At 44.9% G+C, this 25,979-nt stretch overlaps 1 protein-coding gene across 2 annotated transcripts in view; it reads left to right on the top strand.

The window, feature by feature from the left end:
• Positions 1-19,381, top strand: part of DSCAM (DS cell adhesion molecule) — a 766,451-nt gene extending 747,070 nt beyond the window's left edge. For both annotated transcript variants that reach the window (XM_032355377.1, XM_032355385.1), the window contains 3 exons: positions 2,376-2,573; positions 4,116-4,418; positions 18,468-19,381. In XM_032355377.1, the coding sequence (XP_032211268.1) occupies positions 2,376-2,573; positions 4,116-4,418; positions 18,468-18,820 (854 nt within the window). In that variant the 3' untranslated portion in view covers positions 18,821-19,381. The remainder of the gene's footprint in view (positions 1-2,375; positions 2,574-4,115; positions 4,419-18,467) is intronic.
• Positions 19,382-25,979: the final 6,598 nt, after the last annotated feature.

The following is a 25,979-nucleotide window of genomic DNA, read 5'->3' as shown; positions in this document are numbered from 1 at the left end:
TTCCGGCTTTGAATAGAGGTTGGCATGTATAGCGTGACCATGGAATTTTCCACACAGGGTGATCTCAGTGAGAAAGGGGCTACAGTCCTGCCCCACTATGGGTGGGCAGGTCAGTGGGAGGAAACACAGGAGGGAGTTTGGGGGTTTGATAAAACAGCGTCCTTGAGGTGGGAAGATCAAACGGATACCCACCCACCCCACCACCCAAGCATCCGTGACAGGAGTAAATCTGATCCATGACTGTTGCTGCAAGAAACTTAAAGAACAAAAGTGAGAACCTTCCAAAAAAATTTTTTAAAAAATGAGAATCCTCAAGACTTATGTAAGGGATAGGGTAATTTTTTGGAAAAGTTTCATTAGCATTTAAATAACAAGCTCCATTTATTGAAGCTCTCCTTGGGAAGTCCATCGTACCTGGAAGATACTTAGCCTCCTACCCATGAGAATATTTTTCTATCTCTTTGAGGACCTCTCTCTCAGCATTTCAGTGGGGAAGCACAATTATCATTCATTCCTTGCTGTCCAGAGAGCCTGGCACTCGAGCCTAACACATTTACATTCTAATCAAGGCAAAAAAAAAATATATCTTCCAATAAATTCTTCTGTGGAATTTTGCAAGGAAGGGATGAAACCTGTCTTAAAATCAATGCCCCAAAGAATATGCACTGAGATGAAGCATTTTGATGACCCAGGAAATCTTAAAATATATCGATTTGGCTGCCATCTTAATGCTTCTCTCCAGCACTGTAGAATGATGGATTAGATTCAAAGTCCAATGACTAGAATTCGCAAAGAGGAAAATCCTACATTTAAAAGGAAAGTCCTTTTACCACTTCTAAGTGTCTGCCTCCCATGATCCAAACTGGCATTACAAAGGAGGCAGTGTCACAGGAACACTGTATTAGACACTTAGATGTCCAGGGTGGGGATATCTGTGGTCAAGTGGTAGACAATCTCTGAGCCAACCCATGCCATCCTGGGCTCCCTATTTACCACTTAATAGCTGTGTCATTTCTCTCTGCCTCCACTGTCTCACCCATAAAATGATCTTAGGCTCTGTGGGTTCATCCAGGGGACTCTGTGTACCGGATATTATTGTAGGCTCTGTGAATGGACCTGGGGATGAACACCCTTACTCCTGCCCCAGAGAGGCCTCCAGGTCCACGAAGGCATATTAGTAAGTCACTGTCCCAATGCTAAAGGTTTTCCATCTCAGTGTTGATCTTTTGGTCCTGCTCCATTAGGGCTGACTAGTCAATATTGACTGTGGCCTTGAGAGATGGCCAGGCCATCTTGGTGGCAATTACAAAATCCAGATACCAATTAACTGTGTGCCCTCTGCATTGAACATCCCATGTCTTGGACAAAGTTCAGACAATTCTCTTAAAAAGATGTTACCATATGCAAAGGACTAAGGGGAAGGTGTCATTCTTCTCATCTGGGAAGTTGCAATTTAGTTGATGAGTAAAAAAAATCCTACTCAAGGCAATGAGTAAATGCAAAACCACGATAAAACTATATTGTTTCCTAGAGCTGCTGTAACAACATACCACAAACCAGGGTGGCTTAAAAGAACAGAAATTTATTGTCTCACTGTTCTGGGACCCAGAAATCCAAGTGCAAGATGTCAGCAGAGTTACGCTTTTTCTGAAACCTGTAGAGAAGGGTCTTTCCTCACTTCTGCCTAGTTTCTGGTGATCACTGTGGACAACCTTTGACATTCCTTGGCTTACAACCCCAGCACCTCAATCTCTGCCTCCCTTGTTCCATGGTTGTCTTCCCTCTGAGTGTCTGTCTCCTGTTCTTAGAAGGACACTAGTTCTGTTAGATTGAAGGCCACCCTACTCCAGTCTGACTTTATCATAACTAATGACATCTTCTGTGACCCTATTTCCAAATAAGGTCACATTCTGAGGTCCTAGGGATTAGGATGTGGACATATCTTTTAAGGAGACATGATTCAACCCATAACAACCCCTTAAGGTATGAGAACTATAAAAAAGAGGCCATGTTGGAGCATATTTGGCCAAACATGGAAGATGATGGTTATTCTCTTGAAGTTTGGGTGATGTGTGTTGGGCCAGAAAAACATTAAGGACTGAGAGGAAGGTTTGAGTCCATAACTCCTGAGTCCAGATCTAATGTTCTCTATCCAGCAGGACTCTTTAGAATGTCTACATTTCACATTAATGCCTCAGTCCATAAGAGAAAGGAAATGGATTCTCTGGACAGGGGCAGTCAGGGAAGGCTTCCTGAAGCCAAGAGTCCTGCAGGGGTTTCTTAGAGCTGGCTGGAGAGAACCACGCTCAACACTTTGTTCATGACTGAGCATACTCCTAGACACTAAGAAATACGTTATTCTTGGCTCTTCGCAGATCCCACCACCAGGAGGAATGCAAAGGCAGGACCCACAGCAAGAAACCGGTATGCCAGCCAGTGGACCCTTAACAGACCCCACCCCACCATTTCAGCACACACCCTCACCACAGACTGGAGGCTGCCGACACCCAGGGCTGCGGGATCAATGGACAAGGAGAGTGACAGCTACAGTGTCAGCCCCTCACAAGACACAGGTAGGAGTCTGCACACCTCCTCTGCAACCCTGCGGATGAGCATGGCCCACAGATGGGCTTCAGAAACTCCTACTTATGCTCCTTCAAGGTCACTTTCAAATTGTTAGGCCGCTTATGTAACAGGTACCAGTACAACCAGGCAGCATTGATGATGCCCAAGGCCCGGTGATTTCTGCAAAGCAAACTCCAAAGGCATTTGTTTTGCAGGTGTCCTGAATCTCAGGACAGTTCCTACCCCACTGAGAGACACAGACACTTTAAAATTTTCACCCACACGATTGCAATAATTCCTGATTATATTCTGAGGGCACACATGACCCATTACCATCTCTGGGTTTAAGAGGCTTCACTTGAAATTTCATGGCAAGGTCATAGCACCCTCTATAGGGAACATAGGCTGATCCTCTTGACAATTAAACAGGGGCTGATTATAAGGTAAGTCATCCAGTCTGTGCCATCAACCACCAAGATTTCATTTCAGAGAGAAGACAGGGCCTAAGAATAGCACCGGCTTGTCCCACCCCCCACCTTAACTTTTGAAAAGAAATTATATCTAAACCTAATAGCTGTAGGAAATTTGCATACTCATTTTCTTTTGTTCTGGCTGATATACTTTAAAAATAGTGTTCCAAAGGTGGAGTGTTACCCTGTACATTTATTTTTATGGCTGTTATTTCTCTCAGAAGAGTCTCAGAGTTCCACAGAGGTGATACAAAACTTTTTAGTGTGTAAAATAGAGATTCCTCTGACCAAGACACTCCTCCTTTGGTCCTGATGGCTCTCTTGGGCCCCATAAAGGGTGGTGGTCACAAAGGATGAGTCTGAGGGACCAGGGGCAATTCTTCCTACCTGCCAGTTTTGTGCAGCATCACGGGCTTCATTTCCAACCACCATCACGTCCTCCTTGCCAGCCTGGGGCTGGAGGAGCCTAACAGCAGAGCTCAAATCATTCACGTCAATTAAAGTCTCTGTGGGACAGGCTGATTCACAAGTCAAAGCAGGGGTGGACACTGCCGTCTGTGTACACCATGTTCCCAATTATTCACCATGTTCCCAATTATTTTAACGAAATGCAGAATTTTTTAAAGGTTATTTATTTATTTGTTTGACAGAGAGAGAGAGAGAGAGAGAGCACAAGCAGGGGCAGAGGGAGAGCAAGAAGCGGACTCCCTGCTGAACAGGGAACCTGATGTGGGACTCGATCCCAGGACCCTATGATCATGACCTGAGCCGAAGGCAGGCACCTCACTGACAGAGCCACTCAGACCCTGAAACACAGAACTTTTTAAGCGTTGCTGGCTGACGACAGTGTCCCAGGCTGGGAAAATTTCAGCTGAAACCAAGTTCCATGAGCCCAATTTACCAAGGCACACAGGGAAGGCCCCATAGTGACAAAGGCAGTTCTCAGCCAAAGACCCCCCAGGACCCTAGCCAGGTGGTACAAGGATCTGGAAAAGCAGCCACAAGCTAGAGACGACCGTCCAGTGGGTGTGCCCATAAGCCATCATTGACCCGTCTTGTTCTCTCTCTTTCACACGGCAGATCGAGCACGAAGCAGCATGGTCTCTACAGAAAGTGCCTCCTCCACGTACGAAGAACTGGCCAGGGCCTACGAGCACGCCAAGATGGAAGAGCAACTGAGGCACGCCAAGTTCACCATCACGGAATGCTTCATATCAGACACATCATCGGAGCAGTTGACGGCAGGGACAAACGAGTACACAGACAGTCTGACCTCCAGCACCCCTTCAGAATCGGGGATCTGCAGGTTCACTGCATCTCCCCCCAAACCTCAGGATGGAGGTCGAGTGATGAACATGGCGGTTCCAAAGGCACATCGGCCAGGTGAGCAAAGCAGTGCACGGACCTCTGGGGAGGAGACGCGTCTTCCTGATTCACACCCGTCCGCTATGAAAGCCCGTCCTGATGTTTGGACATGGGGCTCTGTTTACAGGTTGCTGTGTAATGAACCACCCCAAAGCTTATGGGTTTCCAAAAGTGACAGTCACTTATTTTGTTTACAAATCTGCAATGTAGTCAGGGCTTGGTGGGGACAGCTGCCCAGTTGTGTCACTGGGGACGCTCACTCAGGTCTGGAGGAGCCTTTCCAGACACCTTCCTCACCTGGCAGCCTGGTGCTGGTCGTGTCTCCCCCGGGTGGGTTTCTCCCCAGTGTGTCTCCAGCTTCTTCATATCATGGCAGCTTCGTTCTTAAGCAGGGGTCCCATAGACAAACAGTAGAAATAGCCGGTCTCTTAAGGTTGGGCATGGAAAGTGACACATCATTTCTGTCATATTCTGTTGTTTAAGCAATCAAAGAGCCCAGGGAACTCAGTTTGGAGAGAGTCCCCATCACGGGATGAGAGGAGGCTCAAACACAAGAGGCTTGAGTTTTAAAGCTGTTGTTCTGAGGACTTTGGAGGAGAGCGATCTCACTGGAGGGCTAGTGCTTGGGCCTTGGTTTCATAGAGCTACCCAAAGTGACAATGACTGCCTGGGGTTTGGTCAGCCACTGTTCGGTCTTTGCCTTGAGCACATGAGAGTGGACTGGGTATGTGGGAGTGGACTGGGTGTGTAGATGGCAGCTCTGAGTTCTCAGGCCTCCAGGGCCTGGCGGATCATGTGCATAAGTGAAGAGAATGGGGAACATGAAGAAGGGAAATGATTCATGAAAGACAGTTTGAGTTCACAGACTGTCTAAAGGGGAGAGACTCCAGCATGTTCCTGCCAACTCATCTCAAGTGAAAATGGGGGGCCAGGATAAGTGACTTTCTCAAGAGAAGCCAGAAATCTTGGTTTCCTATGAAGAGCCGCAGTTTTCAAGTGTTGGGTAAGATATCTGCAAACCGGGGCGCCTGGGAGGCTCAGTGGGTTAGAGCCTCTGCCCTTGGCTCAGGTCATGATCCCAGGGTCCTGGGATTGAGCCCCGCATCAGGGTCTCTGCTCAGCAGGTAGCCTGCTTCCTCCTCTCTCTCTGTCTGCCTCTCTGCCTACTTGTGATCTCTGTTAAATAAATAAATAATTTTTTAAATAAAAACAAGATATCTGCAAACCATTATAGAGGACAAATAAACAGGTCTGTATACTGAATCCAACCATGGCAGCCAGTGGTTCTTCTCATCTGAAGACTCTTCCTCTTCACCCTGAAAGAGCTGCCTGTAGACTTTTCTTTGTGGACTGGCCTATGCTTTCTTGTTGAATCTAGTTTTATTTCCCTTTTTCCCATTTTCTGAACTATTCTACTAGTCCTATTTCAAAAATTTATCTTTGCTTTTAAATTACTGCAATTCCTTTGAGGTTTATGGCATATAGCCCAGCTGAAATGAGCCTTATAAATGCATAAAAATATATAAAATAAGAATTGTCTATCCAGCAACTAATCTTCCAAACTGAGTCAAAATTCATGCCAGCATACAATAAAGAATGATGGCTTCATTTATTCTCATTCTGTCTACCTCCTCAGGGAGAAGATGAGCTGTTATTTGTGGGTGTTTTTATTTCAAGCATTTCTTGTTGTTGGCATTTATTTGCAAGGCAAATGCAGAAAAACATAGGATAAAAACATAAGCTCTTTGTGGCCGTTAAGCCCAAGACAGAGGAACACAGAAAAGAAGAAAATGTGCCTCATTTGGGCACATTGTTTAACTTTGGTGGGCTTCAGTTGCCCCATCTGTAAAATGGGCGTGACCTTGGTGTAAGATGTGTGTAGCCTAATTTGGGTAAAATGGTTAGCAGTTGTTGTTTTTGTTGTTGCCTTGTTGATGCTGTTCTTAGGATTCTCATGGCGACACCAGTGTGGTCTCCAGATGAGCCGTTGGCTCCTCTCCTCCTTCCCTCTTTTGTTTACTTCTCTTCGGTGGCCACAGACACCCTGGGAAGCATCTGCCTCATTTGGGTATCACCCAGTTACATATGCCATGCTTCCATTGGCGGCCATCTTCCCTTGTATACAGTAGCTCCTGGGAGAAATGATGGTCTTACTTGTGCAAACTTTGAATTAATTAAAGGCTTGAGTTTCTTTTTTTTTTTTAATTTTTATTTATTTTTTAAATTACTTTTCACTGTTCCAGAATTCATTGTTTATGCACCACACCCAGTGCTCCATGCAATAATACATGCCCTCCATAATACTATAATACCACAATACCATAATACCACCAGGCTCAGCCATCCCTCAGCCCCCTCACCTCCAAAACCCTCAGATTGTTTTTTCAGGTCCATAGTCTCTCATGGTTTCTCTCCCCTTCCAATTCCCCCCAACTCCCTTCTCCTCTCCATCTCCCCATGTCCTCCATGTTATTTCTTATGCTCCACAAATAAGTGAAACTATATGATAATTGACTCTCTCTGCTTGACTTACTTCACTTAGCATAATCTCTTCCAGTCCATGTTGATACAAAAGTTGGGTATTCATCTTTTCTGATGGAAGCATAATACTCCATAGAGTATATGGACCACATCTTCCTTATCCATTTGTCCATTGAAGGGCATCTTGGTTCTTTCTACAGTAGGGTGACTGTGGCCATTGCTACTATGAACATTGGGGTATAAATGGTCCTTCTTTTCACTACATCTGTATCTTTGGGGTAAATACCCAGTAGTACAATTGCAGGGTCATAGGGAAGCTCTATTTTTAATTTCTTAAGGAATTTCCACACTGTTTTCCAAAATGGCTGCACTAACTTGCATTCCCACCAACAGTGTAGGAAGGTTCTCCTTTCTCCACATCCTCTCCAACTCATGTTGTGTACTCTCTTAATTAATTTTGGCCATTCTAACTGGTGTAAGGAGGGATCCCAATATGGTTTTGATTTGAATCTCCCTGATGGCTAGAGATAATGAACATTTTTTTCATGTGTCTGGTAGCCATTTGTATGTCTTCATTGGAGAAGTGTCTGTTCATGTCTTGTGCCCATTTTTTGACATGATTGTTTGTTTTGTGTGTGTTGAGTTTGAGGTGTTCTTTATAGATCCTGGATATCAGCCCTTTGTGTGTAATGTCATTTGCCTCTTTGTTTTGTTGACTGTTTCCTTTGCAGTGCAGAAGCTTTTGATCTTGATGACGTCCCAAAAGTTCATTTTTCCTTTTGTTCCCTTTGCCTTTGGAGACACATCAGAAAGATGTTGCTGTGGCCAGTGTCGAAGTGGTTACTGCCTATATTTGCTTCTAGGATTCTGATGGAGTTTCTTTTTCAATGTCTTGTTGTTCCTCTTGTTACATTCAATTTTTTAAAAAAGTTTGAAATTTTGTTATGACATTGTTGCCTGGATCCATCAGAACAATTGAGAGATCACAATTAACTGAAGTAGCATAGTCTTAAAATGCTATTTAGACTAAAATGATTTTATAACTTTAGGTATGAGTCATTTTTTTAAGTCAATGCAAGACCAAACATCCACAAACTTTGTTTTGTCCACTCTAGATTACTGTATTACTATTATTGAATATTTGATATGCTTTTTGGAAAGCCTTTCTATTGTCCCCTTATAATGAGACTAAATTCAACAACAGGCACAAAAGCCAAGGTTACAATTTATTATTCTGCTAACTGGAGGCTGTGTCAAATTTATCAGTTCCTTGAGCTGCACTTTCAAACCTCATTCCCACCTGTGTCACCATGGCTCTAGATGGCATCAGTCAGCCTGTGCCTCATGAAGTTCCCAATCTCTCTGCATTTTTCTCCTCACCATCAGCTCTTCTTGTGTGATGGTCTTTTCTTCCACTTGTAGTGGCTTTTAAACACTCCACAAATCAAGGTAGGATCAAGCTAAATCAACATGGCCAGATACTTGCTCTAGGAAGACAGAAAACGTGTCTTTTTTGCTTTCTTACTTTTCTTCCAGTGTCTAGCAGGTAATTTGGCAGCACTCAAGAAATATTTTAAATGACTTAAGCACTGAATATATGCTTCTATCACTGTGTCTGATACATAGAGTAGGTACTTAATAAATATATTGAAGGAGTGCATTTATCACCGTTGTATTGATGACAAGACTGGCCAATTTTAAAACGTGACAATTATTAGAAATTCTTAGTAAAATAAAGAGAACGTTTAAGCACCCACCTTCCAGCTTATCTTTAAATAAAGTGACTTATTTTCTAGTCTTGCTCCTCACAAATTAAGAGGAAACCTCTTCTACAGGTAAAGGGGAGCTGCCCATGGCATGTGACACCTCACAGAGAAGGCAAACATCAGAATCTCGCTTTAGATGTTTAACTATACCTGAATTTTGAATTTACTGAATTTGGGGGACTTTTTTACTTTAAATAAAATGCCAATTATTCTGTGGTTTTATTTTCTACAATAATGGATGGTTTTTTCCAACTTTAATAACAAAAGACAAACCAACCAAACAAATAAAACTCTATCTTCCTCTAAGAAATTTCTCTCTTGGTCAAGACAACTTCCAATACTCTGATTACAGTACCTGTTCTTGGGTTCAAATACCACTCTGAGCCAGCTTCTAACATTCTTGGGATTGTGGCTGCACCTCCATTTATGAGTTTATCCTATGCAATCAAGAAATACCCTTGCACAAAGCTACTTAAATCAATTTAAAGCTTCACATATGCAACCGAATGCATCCTGGCCCCACGAGCAGCAAGAGAAGTGTCAGCCCCTTTATATCTCTGCACTCACACTCTGGGGTCCTAACCTTAAATATATGTTCATTGGCCCTTCCCATGATGAACATACTTGACATTCTCCAGCCGCAGATGATCACAGACTGCTGCCAACTTGTTGGTTCTCTAAACAACCAGGTACCTGAAGCAGTTTTTGGCTTCCAGTGTACGTATCCATTCACACCATCCCTCACACCCTTCTTTAATCAAATGGGAGAGTATGGAGTAAGAGGTGCTTACTTGAAGGACAAGCCGACCTCTGCTCCAGCAGCGCCCTCCAATGAAGGCTGATCTTCCTGTTCTCAGCTGTCTCTGTGATTGTGCTGTTTCACCTCCAAAGCCCATGTGGTTTTCATGCTGGCTCTTGAATCAGAATTAGACTCCAGAGATCTTCACTGCCAAAAATCCTTCTCCACAGACTCATTCTACCTGCATCTACCTCACCAACTGCAGAATGAGCTCTGCTCCCGGCAGGTCACCTGACACGGACTCCCTCCTCCTGACCCAAGGCACCACAGTGGGTTCCTCTCAAACAGTTCTGTATCCCCCCTCCCCTCACCCCTTTGGGTTAGGTAATGGGAGGTCCTATGTCTCAGGTTTGCAACCTTCTCCTCTTTTTTGCATTCAGTACAATGAGATTTTGAAATTTCTATTATGGATGTTATTCTAAGAACTATGGAAAGGGTTTCCTTTCAAGTACAAGTATCTTTGATACTTCCACATGGACACAAACAGATGTGCACACCATACATGCATGCACGCATGCCACGCACACTGAGCTTCTCTGGCCTCCATCCTTCCAGAGATGCCCCTGCTTCTTCCCTCACAGACTTCCAGCTTCCTTTCTAACTTCATCATGTCTTTTTTGATCTCCCACTCAATAGGTGGTCCCACTTTCAGAGCCGGAGATACGATAGACAAGATGCACAAAGACCTCATCTTAAGCAAGTTTATATTCCTGGTTGGAGAGACATACACTGATCAAATAAGCAAACAACACAGTTTCAGATCATGATAAGTGCTGGGAAGGGAAGTAATGGGGAAGGGGATCAAGTCTGGCAGGGGTTAGGGGTTGGGGAGAATGGTCCAGGAAGTCCTCTTGGAGCAATGAGTGGTGAACTGAGATCTAAGGTGAATGGGGCAAAGAAACTCCGGAAGACATCCTAAGGTGACAGTGGTGTGCACAGAGGAAGAGCAAAGGCAGGAGATTGGAATAAGCCTCACATTCACCATCCATAACAACAGTTAGCTCTGAGCTGACAAACTTTCAAATACTCCCATAATATTTAAAGTTAGAAAGACCTGGGGGCCATGAACAGCACCTCCGAATATTGCTCTGCATACCTGCCATGGGTGGACCTAAATATTTCACCATGCTCATCCTGGCTCACTGCTAGGACACTGATTTTTTTTTTAATTTTTTTATTTCTTTTCAGCGTAACAGTATTCATTGTTTTTAAACCACACCCAGTGCTCCATGCAATCCGTGTCCTCTAATACCCACCACCTGGTTCCCCCAACCTCCCACCCCCTGCCCCTTCAAACCATCAGATTGTTTTTCAGAGTCCATAGTCTCTCATGGTTCACCTCCCCTTCCAATTTCCCTCAACTCCCTTCTCCTCACTGATCTCTTTAACGCGTATTGGCAATTTCACCTTCTTCAACGGTCTTCGACAAGACTGTCTTGTTATTTTAGTTTGATGTCTCCAGGACACATGAAGTGATGGTAGGACTCCTTATGCAGGGTCCCAAACTTGGAACTCCAAGCCCACTTGCCTTTTGCACTGGCCTCCTCCTCTTTCTGCCTCTGGTTTCAAGGGCCCAAGTCTTCTCAACTTTCTGAGAGCTCTTGTGGTTTTATCGTAGACACTGCTGCTTGTGTATGTCCTCCAATTCCTAAGTGTATGTTTTGTTCAGACTGCCTTTTTTCCGACTCCAAGCCCCTTAGCTCACTGTTTTTCTTGGTTAGTTTATTGGGGTTCAGCTTTAGTTGCTGGGGATGCCATGGGTGGTACAAGGTAAGGAGGAGGTCTGTGCCTGGTAACTTGTAAGGGAGAGGTAGGAAGCCCATCTATGTCCTGCAGAGTGGCCAGAAGAAAGTTTCTAGATTCTAGTGGCACAGATGACAAGCAAAAAGGCTTAATCACAGTGAAAGTGCATCTCCAAAAAGTCCCTGTGAAAACACAAATCTATTACACTCGTTTATGCAACCTATATTTATTGAATATCTTCTCTATAAAAAGATACTGTATCAGGTATTATCCTAAGACATAAAAGTGTTAATAATATTAAACCAATGCTTCCCACAGTCTCCTTAATTCGTCAGAATAGCAGGTAGTATCCTAAACAGCAGAGACCTATAGACACAAAAGAGATGAATAAGGAAATCTAAGAAACAAGGCAAAATTCAGCTTCTGGAAGACAGGGACCACACACACCCCCCAACACACACACACACACACACACACACACACACACACTCTCCTGTGAGAGGTCATGATAACCTGAAGGTGCTGGGAATATACAAAACTGCAAGAAAACAGCAAAGACCATCATATTTCCATGGAGCCCTGTGTGGGCACAGCTGGCACCAGCTTCTAATGCATCCTATATCCCAAACTAGGAAGCAACGAGCTTTAAATTCCAGTGTGTGGTGACATTCTGGTGTTGAAATCCCTTGTGTAGCTGTCCATTGCTCAGGATAGAGACTCACAGGGTTTCGAGAAACCAGACCTGTCTTCCTCACTGGTCATGACTCCTGCTCTCTGGACTCCTAAACTCCCCAAATGTATATTCCATCTGCCTAGAATCCTCTCATTTCCAGGTTAACTTTGTCCTTCCGTAGGATGACCCAAGGTGCACAGGATTGCTGAAACAGGTCTGCCAGCCCCACGGTGGAGCAGGGGCAGGTCTCCTAGCAGGCTCCCTCCTCAGTAGTCCCCAGTGTGTGGGTCCTCAGAGATCTTAGGTGGGAGCTGGTGCTTCTTTGAACCTCATGGACCCTTTCTCACTGGGTGCTCCAAACACCCAGCTAAGGGATTCTGACCTGGTCTCCACGCTGGGTCAGGTTTTCCAATCCTGCTCTTCATTCAGAACTATTTTATTTCAGAAAAATCATGAGCAGCAACAAACTCAAAGCCCCACTTTGTACCTCAGTGTAGTTTTTAAAGTTCACCAGAGAGTAGGAGGATCGCAATATTGATGAGCTCTTAAAAATGCATGAAGCCTCCTAAGTACAAGCCAAGAATGGTAATACAATCCACGTACATGGACCTCTGGTATCAATCTCTCATTATTTATTTAGGGGTTTTCCTGGGGGCCATTTGGGAGTGAAGATTCATTTACCAAGAGAGATTCGTTTACAAGTTTTCATTACCTTGCTGCAGCATTAATATTAAACTAAAAAAGTGTTAGATCTCTTTTGCCTCCAGAATGGGCAGACTCCATACTCTCTCCCCTTTTAACTAGCTCTTTAATGCTGTCATCATTACAAGTCTGATCTGTGTGGTTCTTATTGAAATTGCTAGAAGTCAAGGTAAGCATCTTTTGCTTCTTACCTTTGCATCAATACCCAACTCCATCCAAGGGCAGATATGAAGCCTTATTAGAAATGGATGAAAGTTCCTTTTTATATGGCCTCAGAGGAGAGCTAAGACCCAGAGACTCTGATTCATTTTCTTTTTACACGTACTTATTGTGAAACCTTATACATGCTTTCACAGGAGCTAATGAAGTATTGCATTGGAAGGGGAAGAAAGCTTTTGCCATGTGCCTCAGAATTTTAGGCTCCCAAAAATGCATTCATTTGTTTTGTACTTATCCTCAAATTCCTAATGCATTGTTCTTGCTCAATTTTCACAGGTTAGATAGTAAAGAGCATAAGAAAGACGCTTGCAGACTTGAGAGTGCCCTTAGAAATGACCGTGCCCCCTTCACCTGCCTAAAGATAAGATGCAAAACTTGAAGGGTGTCACAGAACCATCTACAGGTAAAGGCAGGATTTTAGCAGGAAGCTCAGAATTCTCCAGCTCATGTTCTTATCCCATTCTAAGCTCCCACCTCTTCAGACCAAATAAGAGGAAGACCTTGTGACTGCCGTTGCATGAGACCCATCCCTCACTTTCTCCCAAGAACGGAGGCCATAACTCCTTTTGGATTAGTAGATACTGAGCAGTATAATTACTTATTTGATAGAATGAAATGTTTTTCTAATAAAATTAAAGCAAAATAAGGGTCCACGTGGAATTGTGAACTTTAGCCCCTTTAAACCACGGCTTCTCAGGGTCAACACAGTGAGCACTGGAGGACTAGAGGCATGGGGGTGAGGGGCAGGCAGTGGCATCCTATGCTTTGTAGGATGTTGGACAGCATCCCTAGCCTGTGTCCAAGAAAAACCAGTGACAGCCACACCCCAACTGTGATATCCAAATAGTCTTCAGACATGGCCACACACCTCCTGGGGGCAGAGTCCCTCTTTGCTGAAAACCACTGATCTCAACTTTAGACATTTCATTCCCAAGTGTGTGCACACTGAATGGCAGGAAGCACCATCTGAGAATAGATTCGTGGAACGCACATCCATCATAGATTTTTCTGAATGGATGCATTCTTGCTCTTTTTCAATATTGATTTTCGCCATCCTTCTTCCAAAGCTAAAGTGCATTCAGACTTCATGTGTGCCTCTGACGCTACCGAGAATGTTTAGGAAATTTGGGTCTCCAGATAGGAAGGTTTCAGATGAGTGAGGCTGGTTTACTGTGAGGTTTCATGTGGTGGGGCCAACCGTGGCTTGAAATCTCCCTTCGGGAGGATGGCAAGCTTTGAGCACCTACCTGCTGGTGGATGCGGGACCATCAGGGCATCTGGGGGTGAGGAGTTAGGAAGGTACCCATGAGCAAGGTAGTTAGGGACAGAAGTAGAAATCGATGCCGCTTGTTTCATGTGAACTTTCGGAGATACTAGTGGTACCCAAGGTCCATGGCCCCTCAGCTCAGTCTCTCAGAGCCCCTTCTCCCCAAGGGTATGTCGGCCCCTCCAGCTGTGCCCCCACCCCATGTCTCTGACTCAAGGGCCGTGGGCCTCAGGAGCAGAGCACAGAGGGGTGTTCATGACACACAAGTGCATAAGCATCACAAAAACCAGTGGATGGAGTGTGTCCCAAAGGCTTATCTGGGGCTCCTAGCCCCCGTCACTGCGTTTGCACTCATGCTGGGTTTGGGAAAGTAGCTAATGGGTTTAGCTAACTAGGAAAGTGCTAGAAGTATAGTTAGTTAGGTAAGTAGGGCAGAAGGAAAACGTGGAAGGAGGCATTGTGGTTCCCAGATCCTTTCCCTTCCAGCGGTCAGAATGTAAGACTAGGTCTTCCTGCCGCCTGTCCCTTTCTCCTGGATGCCTCATCCTCTCCTTGTGGTGTCTGTCCCTCCCCCCAGGATCTCCTCCCCTCTGTCCTCATGACATACACACAGTCTCACACACACACACACACACACACACACACACACACAGTCACATGGACACACACACATGTACACATACAATATACACATACTTACACACACAAACACATGAACACATCATATACACACAAACACATGAACACATCATATACACATTATATACACGCAAACACATGAACACACATACAGATGGCACACATGTGCACACACATGCGCATGGAGACACCTACACATGAACACATTTACATGTGCATATGCACAAATACACGTATGCACATACACAGAAACACATATGCATGTGTACACAGACAGACACACAAACACATACACACATGAACAGATACGCATACACATGTGTAGACACACAAATGCCACACACTTTCCTTGACATGGTGCCTGGCATCTGCGTTGCACACGGTGCCAGCTCCGTCCCCCCACCTGCTTGCACTGTCTCTCTCACATCTTCCTTCTGCCTTCATTCCATGGAGGAGAGTGTCGGCGTAAGGAAAACAAAACAAGAAGAGAGAGAGAAAGGGGAGGGGTAAGGCTGAGTAAAGCAGAGAGGAGGAACGCAGATAATAAATGATTCAATCCTTGCTGAAAGTAGAGGTGAACTCCACTGTAGCTGGTTTTCCAGAACATGCTCTAAGGTCAGGGTTTGGCTCTGCCTATGTTTGTGGCAATAGTGTGTCAACACACAGGATGCCAAGGGCTGTGTGTGCCTGGTAGAGGTGATTATAGAGTTGAAGGCAAAAAAAAAGATCTTTGAATGTCTCCTAGGTCACTGCTGCTTTCACAAGTATGGGACGCCTCCAGAGGGTCCTGTCAGATTAGCTTTAGGGCATGTTGCCCCACAGAGTTGGAGAGGGTTCAGCAGCCAGGGGTGGGTCACCTGGGGGTGGCTGGACAGTGAGGAACCAAGACACCTGTTCCCTGTGGGTTCAGATGCCTTTGAAGAGGCTTCTGCTCCCTCCTGAAGCAGACTTCAGGGAAGTCACCTCCAACCTAGTCCTCAGGGGGTCTTTGGGGGTCTTTGGGGGTCAGCTGGACAGGTGTCTGCCTCCCCAGGGAGCAGAGGAACCAGGAGAAGAGGTGCTGCCTTGGATTCTATGGGGAAGAAGGGCAGGTGGCAGGTCAGAGCACAGGGTGGAGACCCCATAAACCACAACTCCGTTGGCTGCAGTTACTGGTCTCTCAAGAGAAACCCCCTCCTTTCCTGTGACTGACGTAAGCGGACAGGGTTCCCATAGAGTAGAAGCATTCCAGGAGGTCCCAAGTGAAGTTCTCCCAGCCAAGAAGAAAGGACATCTATGTGAGGGTCCCATAGCTGGCGTAACAAAGGGCCAAAAACTGGGTGGCTCCAAACAACACGGATTTATTCGCTCACAGTTCTAAGGACAGAATTCCAGAATCCAGTGTCAGCAGGACTGCGCTCCCTCCCGGGACTCTAGGAAAGAATCCTTCCATGCCTCCTCCAGCTCCTGGGGGCTCCAGGCACTCCTTGCCTTGCGGCTACATCTCTCCATCCTCTCCCTCCCTCTTCACATGGTTTTTCTCGTCTTCTCTGTCTCCAGTCTCCTTCTGTCTTTCCTTATAAGGACACCTGCCACTGGATTTAGGCCCACCTGCAGTCCTGATGATATCATTTCCAGATCCTTAATTTAATTATATCTACAAAGACTTTCTCCTACAAAGGTCACACTCACAGATTCTGAGGATTGGGACATGGACCTATCTTTTGCAAGTGGTGGACACTAATCAACCCACTGAAGACAGAAACCAAGGTAGAAACCCCTGGCCAGTCTCCAGTCCCTAACTTCAGACCTTCTGAGAAGGGACATGTCTGGCTGAAAACCTTTCACATGCATGACCTAATTAGACCTGCTCCACAACTGTATGTGGTAGATTCTACTATTATTCCCATTTTATGAGTGAGGAGACTGAGCCCAGATTAAATGCAGGCAATGCCTCCCAGACCTCTCCTCCTAATCCGCACCATTAGAATCCTTGTTTAGCTTCTCCCATGGAAACAGGCAGATGGAGGGTGGGAGCCTGAGAAAAGCAGATGTGCCAACATCCAGAGGACGGTCGCCACGGTTTCCATTCCTCTTCTCTGGCTGGAGTAATAAGCACATGTGTTGCCTCAGATCTGTAGGCACCTGAAGAACATGGAAGATGCATGGGTGATTAGAGATCCCAGTTTCCCAAGTGGTCCTTGGAGCGGCACATGGGTTGGGATTTTAATGGACATAAAATGCCTTTAATAAACAAAGCTCACAACAGATTACTCTGGTGCTTTCTTCCACATAAGTGCATGAATTATTAAGAGAACACATTTGCAGCATTCACACTGTTGAAAGGGCTAATTAGAGCATCGTGCAACTCAGTAAAGCTTTGCTTGAAAACCTGGATCACTCAGAGATATTGGATATTCAGAGGTTGTCGGCAGACCTGCAGTAAAGTTAGCAAACACAAGTAACCCTCGTACGTGATGTGGGCACCGTAGTGTTTCCATTATTAAGGATTTCTAATTCTCACCCACCTTTTTCAGCTACCCCAGCCCTCCTGATCACTGAACCTAGTGTGAAAGCCCCTGCAGGCAGAGGGCAGCTATTGTGAGATTTGTCTGTAATTTCAAACACATTTGTTCCACCTAATCTAGGACCTGAGCATCCTGCAATCCAGCTGGGACCAACAGCCTATTGTTTTTCCAGAGCTTAATAAGCCCTGTTCATTCAGTGGGGAGTAGCTGGGACAGAGACTCATTCCCAAATCTGTGACAACACATTACAAATATGTCAAGTGTTCAGAATTCAGTTGGGTCTCAGAAACAGCACGAGGCCCTCTTGACCTACATTTTCAAATAACCCTGGAGGTAAATGAATTCCACATTTTCTCAAGTATGTGAACAAAATGATAAAAGAGTCATTGTCATGTAAGTAAATAAAAGAGCAAATTCATGTCATTTGCTCATTAAACTCTTAAGAATGAAAGACAGGTCATTGCTTTTAGGAAATTGAATATATAAAAATCCACACCTCCTTCCCATCACCCTCACACCATCCTCCATTTGGAAGCTAGGGGATGCTTTATGCCTAGCTTTATGCCTCACCATTACATCCCCCTGACATTCTGTGGATGTCCTCTGACCTCAGGCCACCGCCATGCCTCCCTCAACCTGTGCATCCTCTTACCTAGAGTCTCAGCTCTAGGACAGCCCACTCCCAGCCTGTTTTCTATCTAGAGCTCCCTACACAGTGTGCCATGAAGGAGTTACAAGTGAGCCGAAGTAGTGAGCCCCTCCAGCCCCAGGTAGCCAGGAGGAGCCCCCTGCATTCACCCAGCTTGCTGCCATCAACACGCCTTGTCTGCATGAGGGAAAGACAGAAGCAGGGGCCTAGCCAGTGAGCCTTTCCTTGGCATCCCTGCCTCTCTCCTTGAGCCCCGTGCTCCACCAAGCACTCCCGATCACATACAGGGTCCGGCCCATCACGCTTTATACCTAGGATGCCCTGTTGGCCTTTGATGTACATTTTTCTGTCCCTCGTGAGGTTCTGAAGGATCCTGTTACCTCTCTTTCTCTGGCTGAAGTATGACACTTAAGATTCTCAGTTAATGTGCCATAGAAAAGCCGGCTCGCCCTATGCCTCACGGGACGGGAGGTGAGGACGGTCCCACCTGTCTCTGTGGCGACCTCTGACAAGGGGTCTTGCAAACACGGCCCGGTACGGTGACATGCCCAGCTCAGACACCCGAAAGGCACTCGGCCCCTGCTTAGCAAAAGCCAACTAACTGCTCTGTGTTTCTTTGCAGGTGACCTCATACATTTGCCTCCATACCTTAGAATGGACTTTTTGTTAAACCGAAGCGGTGCAGGCACAAGCAGGGACCTGAGTTTGGGGCAGGCGTGCTTGGAACCTCAGAAAAGTCGGACCCTGAAGCGCCCCACGGTCCTTGAGCCAATCCCCATGGAGGCCTCCTCTTCCACGTCCTCCACAAGAGAGGGACAGCAGTGGCAGCAGGGGGCTGTGGCCACATTACCTCAGCGAGAGGGAGCAGAGCTGGGACAGGCAGCTAAGATGAGCAGCTCCCAAGAATCGCTGCTCGACTCTCGGGGCCATTTGAAAGGAAACAATCCCTACGCAAAATCCTACACCCTGGTATAACAAACAGCATGACTGGACAGCGGCTGTAAATACAATTTAAAAAATTCAATCAAAGCTACCTTTTTTTTACGGAATTCCAATATTTATAATTAAAGAAAATTGCCAAAATATATTAAAAAAAAAAAGAGAAAATACTGAAACCACAGACAGTGCAAAGACTCTCCTGCTTTTTTTCTGTCTGAGTGTGAGCTCCATCTGCCTGGGCATCTGATTTTTTGGGAAAGAAGTCCAGTTTTATGATCTTCACAGGTTATTGCATTTTTACTGATTTTCTACAAAGTGCATGGGGGACTAATTAAACCTTCTGACTGGAAGTTCTATCACAAGATTTAAGAATGAAAACGGGGAAAAAATTACCCTCTTTGTGAATTTAAAAGGAACATTGATTTGGGGGCAGGGGGGAGACTTTAGTCATGTTTGCACACCTTTCTTTCCCATTAGAAACTGGGTCCTCAATTTGACCTCCTTCTGTTGTGAATTAGGATGAGTGCCGTCAGTGAAGGGGTGGGGGGAATCAATTTGATTTTCTTTTCTGTTTATTTTTTAATTTAATGAGACACTCTTTGCATTTTGTCTAAGCGAAATAAAAAAGAAAAGGTGGTCTGCCTTTATTTCGATGTCTACTGCTCTTGTCTCCTACTGATTGCTGGGTCCTTCTTCCTCTTGATGCTTGTGTTTGCAAACACCAGGGCTGAACCCAGAGTCCAATTCAATAAGCCAGAGAGGGCACCAACATTCCAGCCTCTCAGGGATGGCTGGGAAGAGCACAGAAGACGCAGCTGGTCCCGACCACAATCAGGAACGGGCCAGGTACTCTAAACCTCCAGATGTTCTGCTCCTTCCTTGCCTCTCCACAGAACCTCTTGCCCTAGCTAGACCAGGGGTCAGCAAACCATGGTCTGGGGGCCAAATCCTGCCAACTGCTGCTTTTATAAATAACATTTTATTGGAACACAGCCATGCACATCATTGGCATGTTGTCTATGGCTATTCTGTGCCACAATGGCACAGTTGAGTAGTTACAAAAGAAATGGTACGGCCTGCAAACCAGAAAATATTTACCATCTGGTCTAATACAGAAAAAGTTTGCAGACCCCTACTCTAGAGTCCCACGGTTAACACCAGCTTGCTGGAGAAAGAAAGAGAGGACCAGGGAATTCGAAGCATCTTACCCTCCAGGACCTATCCTGTCACCACCATGACCAGTATCTAAGTTTGCAACAGACCATCTTGGTGTGTGTTGTCTCTGGTTCATTCTGTACCCAGAGGAAAACAAGCCAATAGTAAGTTATGTTCCTCTGAAATCTAACTTTTTCTTCTTCTTCCTCCAAGTTTAAATTATTTACCACATGGCTCATCCTAACAGGGAACTTACTCTTAACTACTCTAAACTGCATTCTTCATCCCATGACCCTTACACAATGTGCTTAGGAAAGACCACCTCTCCTCCCATGGCACCCACATCCCACCTCAGACTTTCTCAGGTCTCCATGACAGAACTTTGGAACTGACCAGAAAACTTGATCATATGCCCATGGCAGCTCAGTTGCCCAGGTAACAGACTACACAAGTACCTTCCTCTCCGAGTATTCTCTGCAGGCTCCCATTTAAGCCACCAGCATAGACTGGTGTCAGTTATTACCATCTGGAGCATGTTCAGAAATGTATTTCCTGTTATCTTCTTCTCCCTCTCTCTCTCCCTCCCTCCTTTCCATCACTGCTTCCTTCCACTTATTTTCCAGGCAGGCACATTTGCCTACATAGATAGGCGACACAGAGCACCTGCAGAATAGGTCCAGGACTCAGTCAAGACCACCTGCTGACATGAACATAGATGATTCCATGCTTGTGAAGTGTGTGTGTGTGTGTGTGTGTGTGTGTGTGTGTGTGTGTGTGTGTGTGTTTCTTGCCATGGTTTCAGGATTCGATGCATGTCACAGATACTCACAGACTGCTTTTGTATGCAAAAGAAATTAAGTGCTACTTTCCAGGAGAAAATTAAAACTATCTTTCATCAGTTTAAAACTTCTATATTCCCCAAACTTAGAAGTTTAGCATTTTTTTCTTTTTCTCTCAAGCTGTGCAAAAATAAAAATTCTCCATCATACCTGCTTCTGTAATGGATTACTTTCAATAATCCTGCCTTGATGATGTTCATTAAAATGAGTTCAAAACACAAGCTTTGTATCAAAAAGTCCAGTTGCCTACCTCTCAGGAAGTGGTCCACTCTTGATGGCCATAAAGCTCTATAGATCCATAAATTAAAAGGGGCACTGTGTAGTAAAACAGCCATTATTGGGTGATAATAATTAATTTTCCTCTGGAACTCTACCTGTCTCTAACCAGATTTATAACATCTTTGAGAGGTCATCTTGTTAGGCTAAGTTTGAACACAGACTGATGTATCTTAGAGCACTGGAACTCTGATAAGTTCTTTATCCTCTGCCAATAACTAGAGGGTCAATGAACAATAGACATTGGGTCAATGGAGAATAGCTACAAAGTCAATGCATGATAGCTCTTGGTTAAGGGAGAATAGGTTTAGAGTCAATGGACAATAGCTATAGGATCAATGAGCTGGATTTCCTCTAAGGCATCCATCCAGCTGACAGTCTGAAAAATGTCTATTTATCTGAAGTGAGCAAGGCCTTCTCATAATACATTGGCAGAAAACCACATAGCCCTCACTGCACATACATCTATAGGAACTCCAGTGCTTCCATGTGGCTCACATGTCAGCTTGCTCACTTTCTTGCATCCATATCTGCCATGACCACCCACGAGGAGAAGGGGATGGAGAAGTGGAGGTAGGGAAAGATGGAGGAATGAAATGATACAAAGGTTATCACAAGTGAGAATGGGTAAGCTCTCATTCCATTGACTCTGTGTCCTTGCCACAGACAATCTTGATAGTACTTCAAGATACAGAAAACATACTGTTCTTAAAATAAGCAGGAGATCACACTCAGTTAAGGTTCCTCTGGTCTGGGACCTTGATCCTCCATAAGCCAAAAGGTTCATATGATTTTTTTTTAATTTCTTTTCAGTGTTCCAAGATTCATTGTTTATGCACTGCACCCAGGGCTCCATGCAATAGTTGCCCTCCGTAATACCCACCACCAGGCTCACCCATCCCCCCCTCCCCTCCCCTCCAAAACCCTCAGTTTGTTTCTAAGTCCACAGTCTCTCATGTTTCGTCTCCCCCTCCAATTTCCCCCAACTCCCTTCTCCTCTCCATCTCCCCATGCCCTCCATGTTATTTCTTATGCTCCACAAGTAAGTGAAACCATATGATAATTGACTCTCTCTGCTTGACTTATTTCACTCAGCATAACCTCCTCCAGGCCCATCCATGTTGATACAAAAGTTGGGTATTCATCCTTTCTGATGGAGGCATAGTACTCCATAGCGTATATGGACCACATCTTTCTTATCCATTCATCCGTTGAAGGGCATCTTGGCTCTTTCCACAGTTTGGTAACTGTGGCCATTGCTGCTATGAACCTTGGGATACAGATGGCCCTTCTTTTCACTACATCTGTATCTTTGGGGTAAATACCCAGTAGTGCAATGGCAGGGTCATAGGAAATCTCTATTTTTAATTTCTTAAGGAATCTCCACACTGTTTTCCAAAGTGGCTACACCAACTTGCATTCCCACCAACAGTGTGAGAGGGCTCCCCTTTCTCTACATCCTCTCCAATGCTTACTGTTTCCTGTCTTATTAATTTTGGCCATTCTAACTGGTATAAGGTGGTGTCTCAATATGGTTTTAAAATAAATGGCTGTGGTCTAGTTGTGAGCACCAAATCTATTTCTAGCCAAGGTGGACAGCTTGCAGGGACTAGTACTAGAAATCAAGGCTTGGCTGATTAGACTTGTCACCTATCCTGGGAAGTTCAGTGGGAGCTGACGATATGTCCCTGTTCAAAAGCCTTCCTCAGTTGCCTAAAGAATGTGTCCTGTAGGGTATCACCAGTTCTCTGAAGTTCACTAGGGAAGATTAAGTATCAGCAATTTAGTATCCAGGGGTTCTGTGCTCCATGTTATTCTTCACCCATTGGCTCAAGGTGACCTGTCAAACAACACAGCCAGAGGAATGAAGCTGGAGTGAAGGAAAAGTTTTCTTCAGCTCTTAGAAACCAAGATGTTGTGGTCTTAACAAGGGCATAACTCAAGAAATCCTCAGGTTTAGGCAGAACTCTGTCTGTTTGCTCTTATGGGCTGTTTATTTGAGCTTTGTGATGGTAGAGCTCTTGAGCTCTCAGCAGGAATATCTGAGCCTGCCAAGCCAGGGTTAGGATGGAGGTAAATGGTAACTGAGGACAGGGTCCTGGCTGAGTCCCTTTCCCCTCTGCAAATTGGTATTGAAGACTGGAAGGACCTCAGTGTTAGCTGGGTCACTCAAGCGTCACTAGGCACGTGAGTGGGGAATAACTATTGAGAAACAATCCTTTGTGAGTCTCTTGCATCCGTGCCTGTCTTTTGAGAGAAGGCATTAATAGATTCTGTTCCATCTTTCCAAGGAATAGCTACCTAACAAATAGCTTTGGAAGATCGACTGATGTCTCCCTGCTGGGCAAAAGGCAGATGTGTTTTCTGACCAAGATAATAAAAACAATGTCTCCCTCCAAGGCAAAATGTGACAGGTTTGCCAGCAACCCCCTTTTAAGTTTGGAGTTTCCTGGGCATCAGACGCAGCATCCACATCCTCCAGGTTCCCCATCTATCTCCATGACCTCAAGCATGTTCCCTTGTGTTCTCCCATCTTCACTCCAATTCCGTCAGTGAAGACTTCTCTGAACACCCTATTCCCCACCACATCTAGCCCCTTCCCAGCACCAGCATTCCTGCTCCCACATCTTCTATAGCTCTCAGTCTATCCACTTCTCCTCTTCTGACTTACTATGTAATTTACTTATTTATAATGGTTATTTTTCGTTCTTTATATTTTCTGACAAGAAAGTCAACTGCACAAGGACAGATTTCCATTTTTCTCATTGAGTCCTGCATTCATAAGTCAGCACTTGGTCCTATAAATGTTTGTTGAAATGAAAAAGGTGTTTGGTGTTTCTTAACTTCATGGTTCATAAGCAGCAACACAAACCTATTGTGTGCACAGAGTCTACCAAGCTCCTGTGCATCACCCCATGGTCCTTGAGGGCACAAAGGAACTGATGGGAGTGTGGCAGTCATGTCAATCACTATGCTGCAAGTAATACCACAACTGAGTCTCTGACTTAGGAGACTCGTGTCCTCTTCAAGCACCCATGGAACTGTGGCAGACCAACCACTTAGCTTTGGACTATGGTGCAAATCAGACTTTCTACAGATCCTGACAAAGATGAAATAGATGTGGGGAACACTAGCAACCCCTCCACTCTCAAGCGGGACTCTGCAGCTTTGATTTCTTATGTAATCTACTGACAGACCTTTTGCAATTTGATGGGAATGTTGTTGTTATTGTTGTTTTGCTTCTCAATCTCTCACTTTCAGAAAGGGGGAAAGGCTGGGAAAAAGTGACTTTGAGCCCATGGCAAGGAGTGTCTGTTTTATCTCCCAAGACAAACTTGGCAAAGATGGAAAGCTCTTTGTGTTCCAGAAACTTCAAGCCAACTGTAAGAAGAAAAGGCAATGTTTATTGTCACTGGCATTGTGCCTCCCCAGAGAGGGTTGTGTTCTACTTCAAAGAAATAACCCTTCTATGGAGAGAAAACAACTGAGATATACATTCATGTGTGTAATGAAGGGAAGGTGCTCAGAAATGTTCTTGAGACAGTGGGGCCCAGGGCCAAACTACCACAGAGGGGTTACAGTGACCAGCTGGATATCACAGTTGTGGGACGAGGGGCAACATTTCCAACCATGCTGTATATGAGCAAAAAATTATGTTCTCAAATTCAGTGTTTGCCTTAACCTATTATTCTCTGAGGTTCCCCTAAGGGCTGAATGCCTCAGTAAAGAGAGGAGACCTCCTTTTCCCACTCCATGCAGAAATATTTGGCAATCTATTAAAAAGTTGCTTCCAGTTTCTACGTCCAAGATTTTTTTTTTAAATTTTTTAAAATTTCTTTTCAGTGTTCCAGAATTCATCATTTATGTACCACACCCAGGGATCCATGCAATATGTGTCCTCCATAATACCCACCACCAGGGTGGTTGGGTGAGCCTGGTGGTGGGTATTATGGAGGGCAGGTCCAAAATTTTAACTGTCTTACAAAGGTTCAAATTCTAAGATGGAGCAATAATGGTGCCAGCATGCTAGTCTAGCCCTCAGCTTTAGGTATGTGGAACAAAAAGACCTTTGACCTGAGCAAAAGCACAATCTTCCATGAAATCACTGTGCCCACACTCATTAACACACAAAAGAAACACGTCCCACCCACCACATCAGCAACCCTCCAACATCTATGTTCCCATCAAGGTGGGAATTTGCTCTGTCATTGACTAGGAAGGTATCCTGACGACAGTCCAAAGAGATGTACTTTCCACCTGCAGAGCAAAGCACAAGCCTGGTAAAGTCATACCGTTAGGCCAACGCTACCTATTTTCCTGACTGCTTGGCCACATGACAAGAGAGCATGCCTGTTCTGTTGAAACTTCCACTTATTTTCTTTCATTATCTTCAGCATAGTGGACCTTGTTGAAGATATTCAGCCCAATCATGTAGCAAGAATTAACCTTCAACCATTGAAGAGATGATAATTTCATTAAGAGTAGTTAAGGGTCTTTTGTATCAAACCACGCATAATGAAGATGCTTGCAACAAGAGTTATCATAGCAAGCGGCAAGGGGACATTCTAGTGGCTACAGAGCCAACTGGAAACCCTCCAGATTCCATTCTTGTTCTCAAGATGTCTTTGTCTGTTTGCCTCCCGATGTGCCCATTCTGCTGAATACGAAAAATGTTGTGTGTTTAATGATGTTGGGCCATAGAGGATTTGAGGCTGGCAAGGCACATGGTATAATAGCAAGAACATTGTGCAGAGAGGCTCAGATCTAGCACCAACAAGCCCAGGAACTCACCGTGGTATCTCTTGCTTGGCCATTTGGTTTGGACATCTGGAAACAGACCTGATGAGATCTGCTCTCCAAGGCCCTTCCAGCTCAATGAGGGGATGATCCTTCTTGGTGTCAACCTCATTGGGTAAATATCCGAG

The sequence above is a fragment of the Mustela erminea genome, chromosome 1 (genome assembly GCF_009829155.1).
Source record: "Mustela erminea isolate mMusErm1 chromosome 1, mMusErm1.Pri, whole genome shotgun sequence".
In the NCBI taxonomy this organism is placed as follows: Eukaryota; Metazoa; Chordata; class Mammalia; order Carnivora; family Mustelidae; genus Mustela; species Mustela erminea.
Note: the sequence above shows the minus strand (reverse complement) of the source record. Positions and strands in the feature narration are given on the sequence as shown.